The sequence below is a fragment of the Giraffa tippelskirchi genome, chromosome 14 (assembly GCF_054371585.1).
Source record: "Giraffa tippelskirchi isolate mGirTip1 chromosome 14, T2T-mGirTip1v1.2.pri, whole genome shotgun sequence".
In the NCBI taxonomy this organism is placed as follows: Eukaryota; Metazoa; Chordata; class Mammalia; order Artiodactyla; family Giraffidae; genus Giraffa; species Giraffa tippelskirchi.
This window is the reverse complement of record NC_137288.1, coordinates 42,344,698-42,363,961: the sequence shown is the minus strand read 5'-3', so window position 1 is coordinate 42,363,961 and position 19,264 is coordinate 42,344,698. Positions and strand designations below refer to the sequence as shown.

General features: G+C 39.5%; 1 protein-coding gene across 5 annotated transcripts in view; it reads right to left on the bottom strand.

The window, feature by feature from the left end:
* The window catches only part of CHST9 (carbohydrate sulfotransferase 9), a 283,501-nt gene that overhangs the window by 225,588 nt on the left and 38,649 nt on the right, over positions 1-19,264 (bottom strand). For 4 of the 5 annotated variants that reach the window (XM_081563152.1, XM_081563149.1, XM_081563153.1 and 1 more), the window contains one exon: positions 12,638-12,848. In XM_081563152.1, coding sequence (XP_081419278.1) covers positions 12,638-12,758 — 121 coding nt within the window. In that variant the 5' untranslated portion in view covers positions 12,759-12,848. Of the gene's footprint in view, positions 1-11,361; positions 11,421-12,637; positions 12,849-19,264 lie in introns of all 5 variants that reach the window. The other variant, XM_081563150.1, reaches the window with a different exon arrangement.

Below are 19,264 nucleotides of genomic sequence, written 5' to 3'. Positions count from 1 at the left end.
CAAAAAATGAGCATCTCACTTTTTGGATATGGGATTTCAGGTTTTGCAGTTATGTCATTTTCGCTAGCTCAGGGTTATTGGAAATACCTTGGAGCCAAAGCAGACTGGGAGTCTCTACCTAATTTTCTGCCAGTGGTTCAGTGAATGGACTTCTGATTTCTGTTGATTATGGAATCACTTCTGGGGATGGATCTAAAATGCAGCCACTGACCCTTAATGTCAATCATAAAATTCCAGGTCCAAAATTCGGCGACAGTTCCATTGTTTACAGTGTATTTCTGGCAGCGTGATCATAAGCAGCCTGACTGCTTTATGGATTCATCTCCCTCCTGAGCAAACTTAAAAGAAGGCTTAGTAAAACCTACATTGGTTTATTGAGTGTATGAGAGATGCCACTCTTGTTTTCTATTCTTTGGCCTTATTCATCTGAGGGCTTCCCTGATGGCTCAGATAGTAAAGAAACTGCCTGAAATGCAGAAGACCCAGGTTCGATCCCTGGACCCAGAAGATCCATGGAGAAGGGAATGGCTACCCACTCCAGTATTCTGGCCTGGAGAACCCCATGGACAGTGGAGCCTGGTGGGCTATAGCCCATGGGGTTGCAAGAGTTGGACACAACTGAGCGACTAATACTTTCACTTTTTTATGCATCTGAAAAGAATTCTAAAACTGAATTTCAAAAGTTGAAAAATAAAAGAATTTCTTAATATGACTAAATATACCTTTCTTAGCTAATTATTTTGATGGGTCATGTAATCAACAGAAACCATGGAGACTATCTTCTAAAAAAATCATTCATATCTTAAAGTAATATTTTATAGTACAAGAAATGCAAGCTTGTGTGAGCCTAGTTTATATGAGCTCATAATTCATAATAAATTGGTTATAAAAGTAATCTGAAAGCTGTTCCCCAGGACCATGAAATAGATAAATATTCATGTCTATTGTTTTTCATTTGCAAATAACTATTAATTGTCACTTTACCCATACAGCACATAATAAGCATTCTGGAATTCTACATTCATCATTGTGATGTTTTTATTAAGAGTATGTTAAGGCATTTCCACACGTACTCAGCCACAGCATGGAAAGCTGGATATTTCACCTGTTATTGTTTCTACTCTGACTAGATCAGAACCATTTTGATCTCAATTTCTGTCCATCTCAATTTTTAAAAAATTAATGAGGAAAATTCTCTCCCATCAAGAATCGTTACTAAATATGTACCCAGCTGCCACCTACAGAACAGTTAAATATCATCTTCAAAGAAGAAAAAGACAACTGGGCAGGGTGTATTTTGTTCTAAGATGGTCCTAACAAACAAGAAACTTCCCAAGATGCTGGCTGTCAATGTCACTGGTGGCAACGCTGCCTGCACAGTCTTCTTTTCTTTTTTAAAAATTTTTTATTTTATACTGGAGTATAGCCAATTAACAATGTGGTGACAGTTTCAGGCAGACAATAAAGAGACTCACTTAGCTATACATATACATGTGCCCATTTTCCCCCAAACTCCGCTCCCTTTATGGTAATATCTAGAGCAACAAAGCTCACAAACACAGCTAGAAGGTTGTGACCACACCAAAGATGGGTTGATATACTGCAGATGGGTGAGTCTTGCAGAAACTGTCAACTCTCTTATCTCTGAAATCTCTCCCTCATTTCTTCCCATTGAGCTCTTTCCTGGGGTCTCTTGTGTTCCAGGCACAATGGGTCCTGACCCTCAATGAGGCTGCCAGTTGGGGAGACAGGCATAGAAGCAAATGTTTATAACTCAGGCTGAGTCAAACCACGGGAAATGGAGATAAAAGCTTGAGAATAGTAAGGGGGCACTAGTGATGAATTCTGTCTGCTGCATTAGCACAGAACCATTTACTTTCAATCCTATATGTATATATAAAACTCAATATAAAAGGACAGAAGCTGCTTAGAGGGTTTCAGCTTCCCAGATGGCACTAATGGTAAAGAATCCTCCTGCCAATGCAAGAGACATAAGAGATGCGGGTTTGGTCCCTGGATCCAGAAGATCCCCTGGAGGAGGGCATGGGAACCCACTCCAGTATTCTTGCCTGAAGAATCCCATGAACAGAGGAACCTGGTGGGCTATGGCCCATAAGTTTGCAAAGAGCTGGACACAACTGAAGCAACTTAGCACTTAACAAGCAGCATGAAATGGGACCCTCCTACCAATTAGTGGGGTATTAGTGAATATTACCGGAGAAGGCAATGGCACCCCACTCCAGTACTCTTGCCTGGAAAATCCCATGGACGGAGAAGCCTGGTAGGCTACAGTCCATGGGGTCGCTAAGAGTCAGACATGACTGAGCGACTTCACTTTCACTTTTCCCTTTCATGCACTGGAGAAGGAAATGGCAACCCACTCCAGTATTCTTGCCTGGAGAATCCCAGGGACGGCAGAGCCTGGTGGGCTGCCGTCTACGGGGTCGCACAGAGTCGGACACGACTGAAGCGACTTAGCAGCAGCAGCAGCAGTGAATATTACAAATGCAAAGCATAACTTTGTGAACCCTAATGTAATGAGAAAGTTTGGAAAAGCCATTGAAGTAGTCAGAAGAAAGAAGTCTTATCTGAAATTTTCTTTCATGATGACAGTAAAGCCTTCCCAAAGTACAGCTGTCTTTAACCCCCATTCTGGGGTAGCTTCGAGCCTCTTTCCAAGGCGAGTGCCCAACAGAATCTTCTATTCTTTAACACTGAAGACCCCACCACTCCCACCCTCACCCCACTGCTCACCCCAGTTTTGGTTAAACTGATATATAAACCTCTGGTGGTGGTGGTGATGTAGTTGCTAAGTCATGTACAACTCTTGCGACTCCATGGATTGTTGCTTGCCAGGCTCCTCTGTCCATGGGATTTCCCAGGCAAGAATACTGAAGTGGGTTGCCATTTCCTTCTCTAGATAGCTAAACCTCTACCTCTGGCTATTCTGCTAATTACTCACTATTGAGTACTCTCACATACATAATAAACTTTTTTCCTATTTAAAAACAGAAACCTCAGTATAAGTTTTGGCAATCTGTAACTCAGGGAAACAGAACACTTAGTGAAAAATAAGGTTCTTCTTTTATTTAAAACACTCCATGTTTTCTTTTCACGTTTTATTCCTCTTTAATCTGTGATGATCTGGATATCATGAAATTTCCGACCAAACCTCTTGGATGCTTGATTTATTCTTGAAAGGTATGTTCCCAGAGACCTTGGTTCCATACTATTGAACTTTCTTTTGAAGTCTGTGGCTTTTACAACAGTCAGTTCTTCTCCATGCAGATTTGTCAACTGGAGAACAGAAAACTATATCTTTCTCTCTCTATATAGACTATACATATATATATATATATATATATATATATATATATATATATATATACATAAACTATATATATAAACAGAACATATCTATATGTTCCTGGTGATGCATCTGGTTGCTAGACTTCTAGATCGGGTTTAAGGATTGCTGTGTTCAAGCTGCTTTAGGAAACAAACCAAAAATGCAAAGCGTCCTGAATCTTCTTCTACCTCAAGGAGAAGAGGAAGAGTATTGGGCAAAAAATAGGAAGTTATCGGGCATCATGTTTCAGTGCCAGGTTTGTTGCTTCCTGACTATGCAAATGTAAGCCTCTCGGTTGCTCCTCTGTAAAAGGAGGAAGCTGGGACTAGATGATGCTTTGGTTTTTGAAATTTATTTTTATGAGAAAAACTAGACAGTCTGAACTAGGTGGTATTACATACTGAACCAATAACCCTAACAGGAGCTAACTTGCCTATCACCATGAATTATTTAGTGAGTGAGGTCTTTGCACTCATAATCAAAGTCCACACTAATGACTGGTAGTTATTTGAATCGATTCTCAATGAACTGCTAACCACCCTGTTGGTATCTACCAATAAAGCAAGCAGCCCTGTATCTGCAGGTTCTATGTTTTATATTTGTATCTTTCCATTCAGAATTCTGAATGGAAATTTGTGTGCCCAAATAAAATTTCTTTATCTATTGTACTAGGAGTATCATTAAACATCTGTAGTGTTTTACGAAGTCCTAATATTGATTTGCAAAAGCTGAAAAGAAGATATAAAGTAATAGAATCTTAAAGATGATATTATGTGGACAGAGGAGTCTGGCAGGCCACAGTCCATGGGGCCACAAGAGTAAGACATAACTTAGTGACTAAACCACCAACCACTCAGCCACCTGTAACTTGCTTCTCCCTGTGGATTTTGTCTTAACTCTCTACCCTGCCTTCTGAGTCTCCTATCCTCTTGCAAGCTGCCCCTGCATTTTCTCTGTATCTCAGAAGCCACACTACTAGAAATTAAGAAGTAATGGTCAGAATTGCTTAAAATCTGCAGAATTTGAATAATACTCAGTGGCCAAGGTTTGCTACAGAGTTGATCCAATCAAAGTAGATTTTTATAAAATCTAGTAATGATGGCTGGGAGAATAAGAATAAACATGGAATTTGGAGGGTGCTGGGGATATATAATAAAGTGAAAATTGACATCAGACTCCGAAAGTGGGTGACAAGCAGGTGAATGAACATCAGTGACCAACATACAAGTTCCCTGCCATTGGGAACAGAGGTAGAGCACGTGTAAATATATAAAAGGAATGCTTACAGATAGAATAAGTCATGAAATAAGTTTTAAGAAGTGATAAACAGCTACTGGGAGATACACAATCAGAGTATACCAACCAGAGTATAGGATGTTGAGAGAAGGTGATATTTAAGCTATACTGTGAATGATAAGGAAAAGCCAGTAATGGAAACAGTGAAGGAAAACATGTTCTAGGAAGAGAGAAGAGCTAACTCAAAGGCCCTGAGACAGGAAAAATCACATAAAAGGAAGAAGGTATATGGAGGTGTCCAGAGGGGAGCAGTGGGAGCAGATATTCATTTGATTAAAAAAATGGTTGCAGCTCTCATCAAAATCAGAGGAAGTAACTCAAACAAGTGACTTTTAAAAGAAATGAGATTTTATTTTCCTGAGGATATGATTGACAGTAAGCATAATGTCCTTCCAAGTTATAAGTGGCCTTGCTTCAGGTCAGATATAAAAAGATCCCCTGAGAGAAAACAGAATTTCAACACAGCAACATCAAAATCAGAAAGAACAGCCTGATTCTGAAGGAAAAGAATATGCTTTCTCATCAGAGAGGCTCAAGAGAAAAGAATTATGCCAATCTAGTCTAAAATTAAAACTTTATATGCCACAAAATATATTTAGTGTGAAAAAAGCAATACAGAATCTTGTTGGAAATACCAAAGCATAGAGGCCAGTTTGCCAATAAGGTCCTGAATCAATTAACTATCTGAGAAGAAAGAATAAGGTGGCTTTACTTTGCCTAAAATCAGAAGCTTATAGCTACTAACTATTGCTTTCATACCAATTAAGGAGTGTTAAAATATAACCTGGACCTACTGATGTTAACTGTCCTTTTGCAAAACAAAAAATTAAAAGTAGCCATATACAGCACGGAAGATTTGAGTAAAACCTTGACTTACAGAAAGGTCACATAATTGACCAAAATGAACGTACTGCTGCTGCTGCTAAGTCGCTTCAGTCGTGTCCGACTCTGTGCGAGCCCATAGACGGCAGCCCACCAGGCTCCGCCATCCCTGGGATTCTCCAGGCAAGAATAGTGGAGTGGGTTGCCATTTCCTTCTCCAGTGCATGAACGGGAAAAGTGAAAGTGAAGTTGCTCAGTCGTGTCCGACTCTTAGCGACCCCATGGACTGTAGCCTACCAGGCTCTTCCGTCTATGGGATTTTCCAGGCAAGAGTACTGGAGTGGGGTGCCATTGCCTTCTCCGAAATGAACGTACACTTCAGACCAATCATGTTCAAGATTGGAGTCTTACAGAGCCTGAATTGGTGGTAATGAGTTTTGCAAAGGTGAGATTATAGCTATGTGATTCTTTTATATGCTAGGCATGATAATTTCTAGCTAAACAATTGACCTTACATGTTAATGCTGAATTTTCAACTAAATTCAGATATCAATACTTAGTGTAAATCAGAAAGAAACTAGTAGAAAAAATGTCATTAAAGGTATGAGAGAAAAGTCAAACAAGTTTTTAAGGTAAACATTTAAAAATATTATCATTTAAGAGCTAAAACATTATTGGTCCTGCCAAAACAAGCCATCTTGAAAAGGAAGCTGGAACAAAACTATATTACAAGGTTATAGTGACTAAAACAGCATAGGACTGGCATAAAAATAGACACATAGATCAAAGAAACAGAATAGAGAGCTCAGAAATAAACACCCAAATAAATGGTCAATTTATGACAAAGGGGTCTAAGACTATACAATGGGGAGAGGACAGTCTCTTCAATAAATGGTGTTGGGGAAACTGGTCAGTGACATGCAAAAGAATGAAGCTGACCACTATTTAACACCATACACAAAAATTTACTCAAAATGGATGAAAGACTTGAATGCAACACCTGAAATCATAAAACTCTTAGAAGAAAACATAGACTGTAAGGTCCCTGACCTTGTAGATAATTTTTTTGAATCTGTCTCCTAAAGCAAAAACAAACAGGTTGAACTACATCAAACTAAAAAGCTTTTGCATGGCAAAAGAAACCATCAACAAAATCAAAAGGAAACCTACTGAACAGAAGAAAATATTTGTAAGTCAGAGTATTTGTAAACCAAAACCAAAATATATAAACAACTCATACAACTCAATAAAACCCCAAACAATCTGATTAAAAAAAAAATAGACAGAAAATCTGAATAAATGTTTTCCAAAGAAGACATGCAGATGGCCAAAGGGGCATGAAAAGATGCTCTGTGTCATTCATCACCAGGAAAATGCAAATCAACACCACAATGAGATATTGCTTCACACTTTTTAAAATGGCTATCATCAAAAAGACTAGAAATGAGTGCTGGTGAGGATGTGGAGAAAAGGAAACCCTCATGTACTGTTGGTGGGAATGTAAATTGGTGCAGTCACTTTTGGTGAATAGTATGAAGGTTCCTCAAAATATTTAAAATAGGACTACCATATGATCCCACGGCTCTACTTCTGGGTTCTTATCTGAAGAAAATGAAAACACTAACTTGAAAAGATATATGAACTCCTATGTTCATTGTGGCACTATTTACAGTATCAAAGTCATAGAAACTAGTATTTATTGGCATATATACAATGGAATGGGCTTCCCTCATAGCTCAGTCAGTGAAGAATCCACCTTCAATGCAGGAGATCCCGGTTCGATTCCTGGGTGGGGAAGATCCCCTGGAGAAGGAAATCACACCACCCCCCTACTCCAGTATTCTTACCTGGAGAATCCCATAGACAGAGGAGCCTGGTGGGCTACAGTTCATGGGATCGCAAGAGTTGGACGTGACTTAGCGACTAAAGCATCACCATACAACACTTTGGCCACCTGATGCGAAGAGCTGACTCACTGGAAAAGACCCCTAATTCTGGGAAAGATTGAGGGCAAGAGGATGAGGGGGTGACGGGATGAGATGGTTAGATGCCATCTCTGACTTAATGGACATGAGTTTGAGGAAATTCAGGGAGACAGTGAAGGACAGGGAAGCCTGGTGTGCTGCAGTCCATGGGGGCACAAAGAGTCAGACACGACTTAGCGACTGAACAAGAACAGCGAACAACTGACAGGTGAGAGCTGGGAGAAGAGCGTTCCAGATTCTGAGACTTGGTTTGGTAGAGAAATCATGATGAAGCGGGAAACACTGGCCAGGGAATTAAGGTGAGGCTTTGGAGGAGGAGTTGGCCCCACCCACAGCTTTGCAAGCTCCAGGGAGAAGTTTTTGCTAAAGGGACTCAGCTATCACTGAAAAGTTTTAAACACGGGAGTGTCATCATCAGATTTATATATTTAAAAAACAGGTGGTAAGGATCAACAGGTGGAGTTGATCTTTAAATTGTTTCTAAAGCTGGCATTCTGATTCTGTGATGATGCAGTCTCCACTCTCTCTTATTACACATACAAAACAATGATGCACCACACCTTTTGTTATTTGTTGTGTTTAGCAGTAACAGTCTACCTAGAGAAAGAGCACTAGATTGCAAATTTCAACAGGCGTGGGGGGGGGGAACAAGCCATTGTTGTGATTTCTCCTGAAATGGCCCTCCTGGCTATTGCATCTTACCCTGGCATGTATCCTTTCGGATCTGGTCCTCTGCTGACCCTGCTCCTAACCTGACACTGCTCCTTCTAAGACTTTTATCTGCTCAGCAGTTCCATTACTGACAATTGATTGGGCTCTTTCTCCTGGTCCTAACTCATTACTTTGCCTCATAAAGAAGGGCCGGTCTCCTTCCTGTCAAAATGAACTGTCCTTTTGTACCAAAGCCTTGGCCTGGACTCAAGACCATTTTCTCCTTTACAATCCAAGAGACTATAGTCTCCTTGAGAAAGGGGTTATATCTGCTTCTCAATTATATCTCCTGTATTCATTACAGGGCTTGGCACCTCCCATTGTTACATCTTCAATAAACGCTGTTGAATGAATGAGTGCCCTGACCTTGGGCAGCCTGTACAGATCTGAGATCGCCCTGGATCAGAATTCTCCTGTCTGCCACTCATCACTCTCCTTCCAGTGTCTATATTGTGAAGCATGATGGCTCTGTGCCAGTTAGACTCTCCCAACTATTTTAACCAGAGCTGAAACAGCCTTTTTTCTTTTCTTAATCATTTAAGGCACAAGCTTGGGATTGTTTTCCTGAATCGTAACTGGGGTAACTCAGAAAAAAACAAGTCTGCAGATGCTCTGCATCATTGCCAGGATATTAATAGTAATAAAGCTCACATTCATTGGCCTCACTGCTTGCCAGGCACCATGCTAAATGCTTTGCAGACATTGTCTCCTTTGATCCTCACTGCAACCCTACAGGGAAAAGATTATTACTTCCATTTTACAGATGAGAAAATCGAGGCTTAGGAAGGGTAGGTGATTTGCCCAGAGTCACAGAGCTAACAAGGAGATCTGAGATTTTCAAGGTTCCTCTGAGTGTAAAACTTGTACTCTTTAACAGTTATAGGAAAAATGTACAAAATAAAACTGATAATAATACATCCACATACTGAAAATTAACACAGAGAAATGCATAAATTAATTGATAATGGTACTGAAAAATGGATGTTTATATGAAACTCTTTGTTGTATAATCAGATAGATTTTAATTTCTCTGTCACACACTTTTCCTCTTTGCCTCCAAAAAAATCTGTCTATTCATAATCTTCTATTAGTACATAGAGCATATTGGAGATTTTTTTCATAATCTTCAAGCATTTTATTTTAATAAGAAGCAGCCCAGGAAAACTAGGAAGGCAAGAAAACAGTCGTATCTTACTGGATTTTAAAAGTCTCCAAAGAAAAAGTGTACGAAAAGAACCTAAGAGCTCTTACGGTACAACTGAAATGTACATGAGATCAAACCATCCAGAGCTTTAAAATCTGCTCTACTTACAGAGGAGCAAACGTCTTCCAAAGTGCTGTGAGTGACAGTTTTAAAGTGTCCAAAACTCAGATTTCTCTATTTTTACCATCAAAGCACACAATCAGGTATTTTCTGACTTAAAGAGACTGCCTTAAAAAAATGAGTGATCTTCCTCTCAAACCAGGGCTCTGTAAGAACTTAGAGGGGTGGGAAGGGGTGGGGGATGAGAAAGAGGTTTCAGGAGAGAGGGGATATATGTCTACCTATGACTGATTCATGTTGATGTATGGCAGAAACTAATGCAATATTGTAAAGCAATTATCCTTTAATTAAAAATAAATAAAAATGTTTTTAAAAATGTGTGCTGTTCCTGATGTTATCTGAAACACATATAAAATACACAGGGACCTGTCTACATAGAAAACTACAGAATTATAACCTAGGGCACTAGCCTAGTGTAAGGCAAAACTGCAGATGAAGTCTTACTGAAGAATAATAAAACGTTTCTTCAGTAAAATAGTTATCTAAAGGAATCCTGGTTCTAATGTTCATATTCACTGTCATGAGTAGATTGTGAAATATTATGTAATTCATTTGGGATATATTGAGAATAAGAAAAAGTACTTCTAGCAAATCACAAGCAAAATTTAAGAGAATAAATGGGAAACGTTTTAGCAGCTCATCTTCATTGGGGAAACTAATTTCCCAACTTGGAAAATTTATGAAGTCAAGAAAAATTTAAAAAAAATTTAAAAAGAATCTAACTTGTAGATGAGAGTACCCTCTATGAACTTATAAATATAGCTTAGATTTACCAAGTCAGTGATTTTAAAGCATAACATATGTATTATATATATGTTTATCTTTTCTGTTTTTTTGATTAGGAGGTTCTTTTAGGGCTTACAAGGCACAGGAGAACCTGGGCATGGATGATACTTTGAAAATGCTTAGCTCTGTATCTATGGGCATGTTACTTAAAAGTTTCAGTTTAAAGTCTCAGCTCCTTCATCTGTGCTCTAGGGGGTAATATTATTCACTTTTTCACATTCACAGAAGCAGTGTGTAGGGTAGAGGCATGGATTTTGGAGAGGCACAACCTGTGTTTGAATCCTAGCTTTACCTTTGCATCTCAGCCTACACATGTGGGGCCTTGAATAATTTCCTTATCTGCCTGAGCCTTAGCTTCCTCATCTACAAACTTAGAATATCATGTCCAGTGAGATATCAATAGGAGAAGGGAAAACATCTAGCACATGCTAAGTTTTCAATAAATCGTAGCTATTGATGTTCCTGGATACTTTCTGTAAATTGCATTGTATATGTCATGTTATTACACAACTAGACTGTTTTTTCAGATGTTAGGTAGATTCTTACTGACAGACTAAATCATAACATTTCTCCATTAATCTGTATGTATGAATATATTTTCTTTTACGAATTGGAGCTTTGTTGTGACACTTTTCTCGAGAAATTCATTATGAGACTGTGATAGTAACAAACCTCCTAATAATGAGATTGCTGCTGCTTCTTCCATTGCTGCATTCCAGTCTATAGTGGGCAATGAGTTTTAATTCACTCATTCAACAAACACCTACTGAAGGGTTACTATGTGACAAGATCTATGCTAGGAATTATATTGCCAAAGGAATTAGCCTATTTATTTTATCACAGATGGTTTCATTCAATATTGTTTAAGTTATTATGAGAAAATATTGCAGTAATATAGAAAACAGAAATATTATAGTGTCTATAACGGGAATTAAAAATAAGTTTTGACTATATGTTACATATTCTCTAGAAAATAATTACATGCAAATTCTTTTCACAAGAGTTACCATAGAAATAAATAATTTCAAAGTGTCTATGAGGCTAAACCAAGGAAAGGAATTTTAAAATGGAAAGACTTTTACAATTACCTTTATTTATGACTTAGTATGGAGTTCTCTTTCAGAGCAGATTCTTAAGGGCTTTATATCTAGAATGATTTTCAAATGAGCCACAATTGGAAACAATTAAGGAATTGTTCTGCTTTTACTTTATTTTTCTTAACTGTCATAGGCCATAGGCTATTTCTACTAATGGAAAACAACCAGATTTCACAACACCTATGTGTATATATTTCTATGGTGTTCTAAAACATTTCCTTGCATCATTATAAACATAATCCATTGTAACAGTAATTGAGTGCCTCCTAAGTATAGCAAATTACAAACTGAATAATCAATATATTAATACAAAATGAGTATAGTAGTAGCAACCAACTATGGTTTGTGGACCAATTGTGGCCTACCACCTGGTTGTATACATAAAGTTTTATTGGAACAAACCTTGATCCATTTGTTTACATAACAATATTTGGCTGCTTTTGTGATCTACTGGTTGTAGATAGAGACAACTGTAGTTGTGATAGAGACAATATGGCCTGCAAAACCTAAAATACTTTCTATATTTTTACTGAAAAGGCTTGCCAATCCTTGCTTGATATTAAAAGTATGAAAGAATTTCTATACCAACTGGAGTATTAATGTAAAAATTTAAAAGGAATTAAAAGAGAGAGTTTGCTGTATACTCGGCTCTTATTCGGAGAAGGTAATGGCACCCCACTCCAGTACTCTTGCCTGGAAAATCCCATGGATGGAGGAGCCTGGTAGGCTGCAGTCCATGGGGTCGCTAAGAGTCGGGCACGACTGAGCGACTTCACTTTCACTTTTCACTTTCATGCATTGGAGAAGGAAATGGCAACCCACTCCAGTGTTCTTGCCTGGAGAATCCCAGGGACGGGGGAGCCTGGTGGGCTGTCGTCTATGGGGTCGCACAGAGTCGGACACGACTGTAGCAACTTAGCAGCAGCAGCAGCAGCAGCTCTTATTAGGCTTGTGCTCAATGCTTAGTGGACACATCAAAGGTGAGATAAATGAGTGGATGAATCCTCTACAAGCACTCCTTGCTGAAAGGGCTATCGAACCACTGGCCCAAGATAACAAAAAGTCCAAGAATGGTCCCAAGGGACAGAGTAAATGCTCAGCAGAAATGTATAATCATGTTTTCTTTGGGGAGCTTGAGGTTTTGTGTCCAGTGTTTTGTGTTGCTGGAAATCTTGTGACTTTGTATATATGTATAAACACCACAACTCATTTACCTGAAAATGACCATTATAATTAAAAATGGGGGGGGGGGAAGTTGAGGTTTTACCTGGGTGTTGTTCTTCAATGCAGACTTGCAAGTACATGAAAAGGAGCAGCCCTGCTACGCCGAACACCAGCACTGACAGGAAGACTTGTTTGGGGTTCATGACCAATTCAGAGGGCTGCATCTCTCCTTACTTCTGAAGACCACATGGTTTGGTTTTCCCCAGAGCTTCCATCCTTCCTTTTTCTCTTAAGCGCTCATTCCACAAAGTAACCTAGAATTTTAAAAAATCCACACTGTAGCTTGCTGATGACATTTCTTCCCAAATAGGTGTAAATATGCAGTATGTAATGATTTCCCAGGTGGCTCAGTAGGAAAGGATCCGCCTGCAATGCAGGAGACCCAGGCTTAATTCCTGGGTTGGGAAGATCCCCTGGAGAAGGAAATGGCAACCCACTCCAGTATTCTTGCCTGGAGAATCCCACGGACACAGGAGCCTGGTGGGCTACAGTCCATGGGGTGGCAAAGAGTCAGACATGACTGAGCGACTAAAACATTCACTTCCATGCAGTATATAACTGAGAATTTCCATGAACTTTAGTAACACTCAGAAGACAGGAGAGACTATAGTGGATGTCCCTAGAGTGGCGATTTTCTATTTCGACCTTTATCTTATCTAAGTAACCTGCTGTGCTGTGCTTAGTCACTCAGTCGTGTCCAACTCTTTGCGACCCCATGGACTGTGGCCCACCAGGCTCCTCTGTCCATGGGGATTCTCCAGGCAAGAATACTGGAGGGAGTTGTCATTCCCTCCTCCAGGGGATCTTCCCAACTCAGGAATCGAACCAGTGTCTCTTGCATTGCAGGTGGATTCTTTACCAGCTGAGCTACCAGGGAAGTCCCAAGTAACGTGATATTCTACAGTTAATAAGTAACAGCCTAACATTTAATTAGGGGAAGCATATCAGACTTCAGGTTATCTTAAAATGTTTATGAGGGGAAAGAAGACTCTCAGAATAGAATTTTGAAAAAGGGATTTTGAAAAACACATTCTTACAATTCTGGTTTGAAAGAGATGCATGTACCCCAATGTTCATCGCAGCACTGTTTACAATAGCCAGGACATGGAAGCAACCTAGATGTCCATCAGCAGTCAGAATGGCTGCTATCCAAAAGTCTACAAGCAATAAATGCTGGAGAGGGTGTGGAGAAAAGGGAACCCTCTTACACTGTTGGTGGGAATGCAAACTAGTACAGCCACTATGGAGAACAGTGTGGAGATTCCTTAAAAAACTGGGAATAGAACTGCCATATGACCCAGCAATCCCACTGCTGGGCATATACACCGAGGAAACCAGAATTGAAAGAGACGCGTGTACCCCAATGTTCATCGCAGCACTGTTTACAATAGCCAGGACATGGAAGCAACCTAGATGTCCATCAGCAGACGAATGGATAAGGAAGCTGTGGTACATATACACAATGGAATATTACTCAGCCATTAAAAAAAATACATTTGAATCGGTTCTACTGAGATGGATGAAACTGGAGCCCATTATACAGAGTGAAGTAAGCCAGAAAGAAAAACAACAATACAGTATACTAATGCATATATATGGAATTTGAAAGATGGTAACGATAACCCTATATGCAAGACAGAATAAGAGACACAGATGCATAGAACAATTTTATGGACTCTGAGGGAGAAGGTGAGGGTGGGACATTCTGGGAGAATAGCATTGAAACATGGATATTATCATCTGTGAAACAGAACACCATTCCATGTTCGATGCATGAGACAAGGGCTCAGGGCCGGGGCAATGGGATGACCCAGAGGGATGGGATGGGGAGGGAGGTGGGTGGGGGGTCCAGGAAGGGGAACACATGTAAACCCATGGCTGATTCATGTCAATGTATGGCAAAAACTATTACAATATTGTAAAGTAATTAGCCCCCAACTAAAATAAATAAATTTATAAAAAAAAAAAAAAAAGAATGCAACTGGATGAAGCAACTCAAGTATTGCTGCAGACCTGGCAGTGGGGTCAGAGGACAGTGACGGGCTGTAAAATCAGGGAGAGCAGGGTTTAAGTCCCGAGGCTGTTTCTTGTTTGCTAAATGGCTTCAGGGGAGTTTTTAAAATTCTTTAAAACTTAGCTATAAAATGGGGAAACATAAAGGAACCTCCCCACCACAGCTGTTCTAAGGATCAGAAGGGAACGCTGCGCATTGTCAGCAGAAGACCTGGTGCACAGGAGAGACCACCAAGTTACCAACAGCGACTGCTGCTATGATTAAACCTGTGATCCCCACTGTAAGCATTTTAATTCACAGAGATGCTCTGTGGAATCTACCCATTGGGAAGTGGAAAAGACTACCAATTGTAATAATGTTGGAAATGATGAAAAATGGAACACGATCCAAATGTTCACTAGCAGAAGCAGGGTTTATGGTGTAGTACATCCTTACTATATTAAAACGAATGAGATCTACCTATGTGCGCTGACATAGCAGGTGCCCAAATGGATAATTCAGTAAAAAAAAAAAAAAAGAGAGAGAGACGAAGCTCAACGATACATATGCAATATAGCATTGGCCCATTTCCCTAAGTTAAATTCATTTTAAAAAATCTGAAAAGTATAAGCATCAAGTTATTAGAAATGGTTATATCTGTGGAGTGAAGGTGTGAAATTAAAGGAGGCTTTAATTTTCTAAAGTATACTTGGCATATTTGTGTGTTTTAACAAAAATGTATGCATTGTGTAAAGATAATTTTTTACTATTATTTTTTAAGGAGCAGATATTGAGATGGCTGACCTTTTTCTTAATAGCCTTATTCTCAATAGTCTGCTTGCTACCTGGTGTCCCTGTGGGCACTGAATCACATGTCTGATGTTTTTCTACTTTCTGTTCTGCAATTTAAAGCCACTAATATCTGATATCTCACAAAGGAGAGAAATCAAAAGATACAGTAACTAACAGTATGAGAGCTACAAGCATGAAACATTTGTATTTTAGATGTTGACTTAATTAATTTCACTAGTCAATTTGCTTCTTAAAATCCTGAGAAATGATCAGAACCAATTCAATATTACTCTGTGGTCTTCCTTGCATGATACTAAAGGAACAAATCTAAGCCTACCTTCAATTAAATAGATTCTTCAAAAAAGGAATATAAACAGGATTCAAAAGGAAATAAACATGATGAATGCACTAAAATTGGTAATATAAAAAAAAAAGAAAAACACATTCTTAGAATGAATAGGGAAAACACCACTTCATGTCTTAAAAATATATAAAATTCAAAAATGAAGGATTCAATCATCATTTCTCTCTATTTTAAAAGTTAAGAGTCTCTGGAGGTCCCTGGTGGCTCAGTGGATAAGAATCTGCTTGTCAATTCAGGGTACCCGGGTTCGATCCCTGGTCTAGGAAGAGTCCACATGACTCGGAGCAACAAAGCCTATGAGCCGCAGCTACTGAAGCCTACCCATCCTAGAGTCCTTGCTTGGAAACAAGAGAAATCACCACAATGAGAAGCCAGCGCACTGCAATGAAGAGTCGCCTCCGCCTGCTGCAACTAGAGAAAGCCAGCACAAAGCAACAAAGACCTAGCACAGTCACAGATTAATAAAGAATAAAAGAAACAGCATTTCATCCAATCCTTCTTTTAAAAACAAAAAAGTTAGAGTCTCCTATTTAAAGAGTACACTTAAAATCCTTCAAAAGGCATAAAAGGATAAATATGAAAAGTTCAGAGTTCCACGGCCTCTCCCTCAATAACACGGGGATAGAGAAGTTTACCTCTGATTACAGAAATCTTCCTCAGTAATAAAAGGTTACTTAAAGAAATATTGCAATGACATTATTTTAGAACTATCACATTTAGTGGAATCCTAATCTTAGTTTTTTCTTTTTTAAAGCTCCATTTACTTTCGAGAATTTGATGAAAATATAAATCCCCTCCTTGGAAAAGTAAAGACACAAAGTCTTGCATCAAATGTCAGTATGTTTAGGGACCCTTACTGGAACTCAAGTTAAGAAGCCCTACTCCCTGTGAACAGCCATACAAATAGGCAGTAGCTTGTATGGTGAGCTCACGTAATTGGCACCCCATCTAATGAGGCCAAGGTCATGGCATTGTGTCTAAGGCTGGTCAAAGACCTTGGCTCCGTTCCTTGGCCACATACTACATCTGCTCTTTGGATGAGCTGAATTAGTGGTTTCTTAGCGTGAGGACATCACACGCACTGCTGGGTCTAGAAATTCTCTCTCCTTTCTCTCCAAAGATGTCTCAAAAACTTCTGAAAGAATATTGATTTAGCCTTTTTAAAAGGCATTTAGTGAGGTGCCAGGTGAAAGTTAAAATGTGCTGTGGCAGATTGCTAGGCTGCTGAAAGGATAATATTTAGCTATTCTTGGCAAAATCAATTTTCATGCAGATGTTGGGCTTCAAAGGTAACCTTGGAGGTCAGAATTAGACATGGATATAGCAGTAAGGTCTCTTGATTAGAAAAAAAATGAAATCCACCAAATAGGTAAAAGTGCTTATGTAAAACAACAAAAAGTCGTATTATATACATTTTTTCCTCCATATTTTAATTATATGTGGAAGGGGCCAGAGTAAGAGCAGTGATTGTCAGCACTACCAGAGGAGTTTTCTCGAATCCACTTCTCTAGTCCCTTGAGGAAGGGGCAACGGTTAACGTTTTCACATGTGCTTTTGAGGATTTCAAGCACTTTCTTGATTTTGGTCCCGGAAGAAGTTTTTAAATAAGTAGAATAACTCAGAGTATTATCTTACGGCTTATTTGGTGGGTGATAATCTGCTTTTATTGCCTTCCGAGATGGCACTAGTGGTAAAGAATCCACCTGCCAAAGCAGAAGACCTAAGAGATGCAGGTTCCATCCCTGGGTCAAGAAGATCCCCTGGAGGAAGGCATAGCAACCCAATCGAGTATTCTTGCCTGGAGAATGCCATGGACAGAGGAGTCCGGTGGGCTACAGTCCATAGGTTCATAAAGACTCAGACAAAATTGAAATGCCTGCGCACGAGCACTTACTCTGCTCTTATACTGATTCAAAGCTGAAATACTACGGGCTTTCCAAACATATGCAACAAATGGCAATTCCTGAGGGAGATCTGCAATTTGAGGTGCTCTAAGATCGAATCCCTCAAGGAAAACTCCCGCCCACGTTATGCACTTGTCCAAATTTCAGCCTGGAAACTTGGGGCACAGAGCTTGCAGTCTGTGATATGCACTTGTCCATATGTCAGCCCAGAAACTTGAGGCACAAAGCCAGTTTTCTCTTTTCGAGATGCTGCAGCTAAACAACGGACAGACATCATTCCCGAGTCCACAAGAAGATGCAGATAGGAGGGAACCAGTTACACCAAATCCACTACTAACAAAGAAATAGTTGTTTACAAGGAAAAGAAGAGACTTTTACAATCTGTCTACATAATTAAAACTTATCTCGGAAGAAAGAGGATAGAAGAGGGCTCATAAATCAGAACAGAGCCAAAGACCTGTGGGAAATGGTGGGTGTGAAAACCAAAAGAAGTATTCCTTGGGGGTTCACAGAGGAAAATTATTACCTACGATGCTGGAGAAAAAGATTAAGGATCTGCCCTTCCTTTCTTCAGGAGATGTTGCTATACTCTGACATACCCCCCTGGGTAAGAAGTCGGGAGAAAACCCATAATTGTTATGATGGCAGATGTGAGTAGAACTGAGTGATTAAAGCCACAAGGCAGAAAAGCAATCTGGTGGAAAACGGAGAGATACGTTTGATTTTCTCCCATCTCAGTCCATTAACCCAACACTGGCATTAGGAAATGGCTCTCATTAAACAAAGGTGAGGCACGAGGAACAGCATATTGCTTTAAGCAAACCTGAAGGTCAGTTGTGATGGGAAAACACACACCTATTTGGACACCATGTATCTACCTCCATGCCTGTGGAAAAAGTGCAGACTACTGGAGATTGAAATTACTTGGAATAATGCTATTTTATGTACCAGCATTATTCAACATTTCCACGGTCAAAGGCTCCCTGTATTTTGTACAATCCTTCCTCTCCTCACTCATAAGCATAGTACCTCGAGACTAACATGTACCCAACAATGGACTGCACTGAACTGAATTTGGTGTTTCAATAACAAGACACAGATAGCTTTCTAGTTGTAAATCCTTAGTTCTAAACTTCAAATGGAGAAACACAGACTATTAAAATACTCAAAGGGTTTCTGTGACTTTATTTAAAAAAGTGCATATTTATTTTTATTTGCATATCCTGTGGATTTATCCCTAGTAATTAGCAGTGTTGGCTGCTCAGTCGTGTCCAACTCTTGGCAACCCCTCACACTATAGCCTGCCAGGATCTTCTGTCCATGGAATTCTCCAGGCAAGAATACTGGAGTGGGTTGCCATTTCCTACTCCAGGGGATCTTCCCAACCCAGGGATCAAACTTGGGTATCCCGCATTGCAGGCAGATTCTTTACTATCTGAGCTACCAGGGAATCCCTAATTGCAAAGATATAAAAATAATTATTTCGCTCCAGTATTTCTTTTCCAACACTTTAGAAATTATTCTTTCCAATAACCAACACTACCAACAGAAGCATTTTGGGATTTCAGTGTAGCAATTACTAGATGGAGGCAATTAATAAAAGGAAAATTGAGTTAT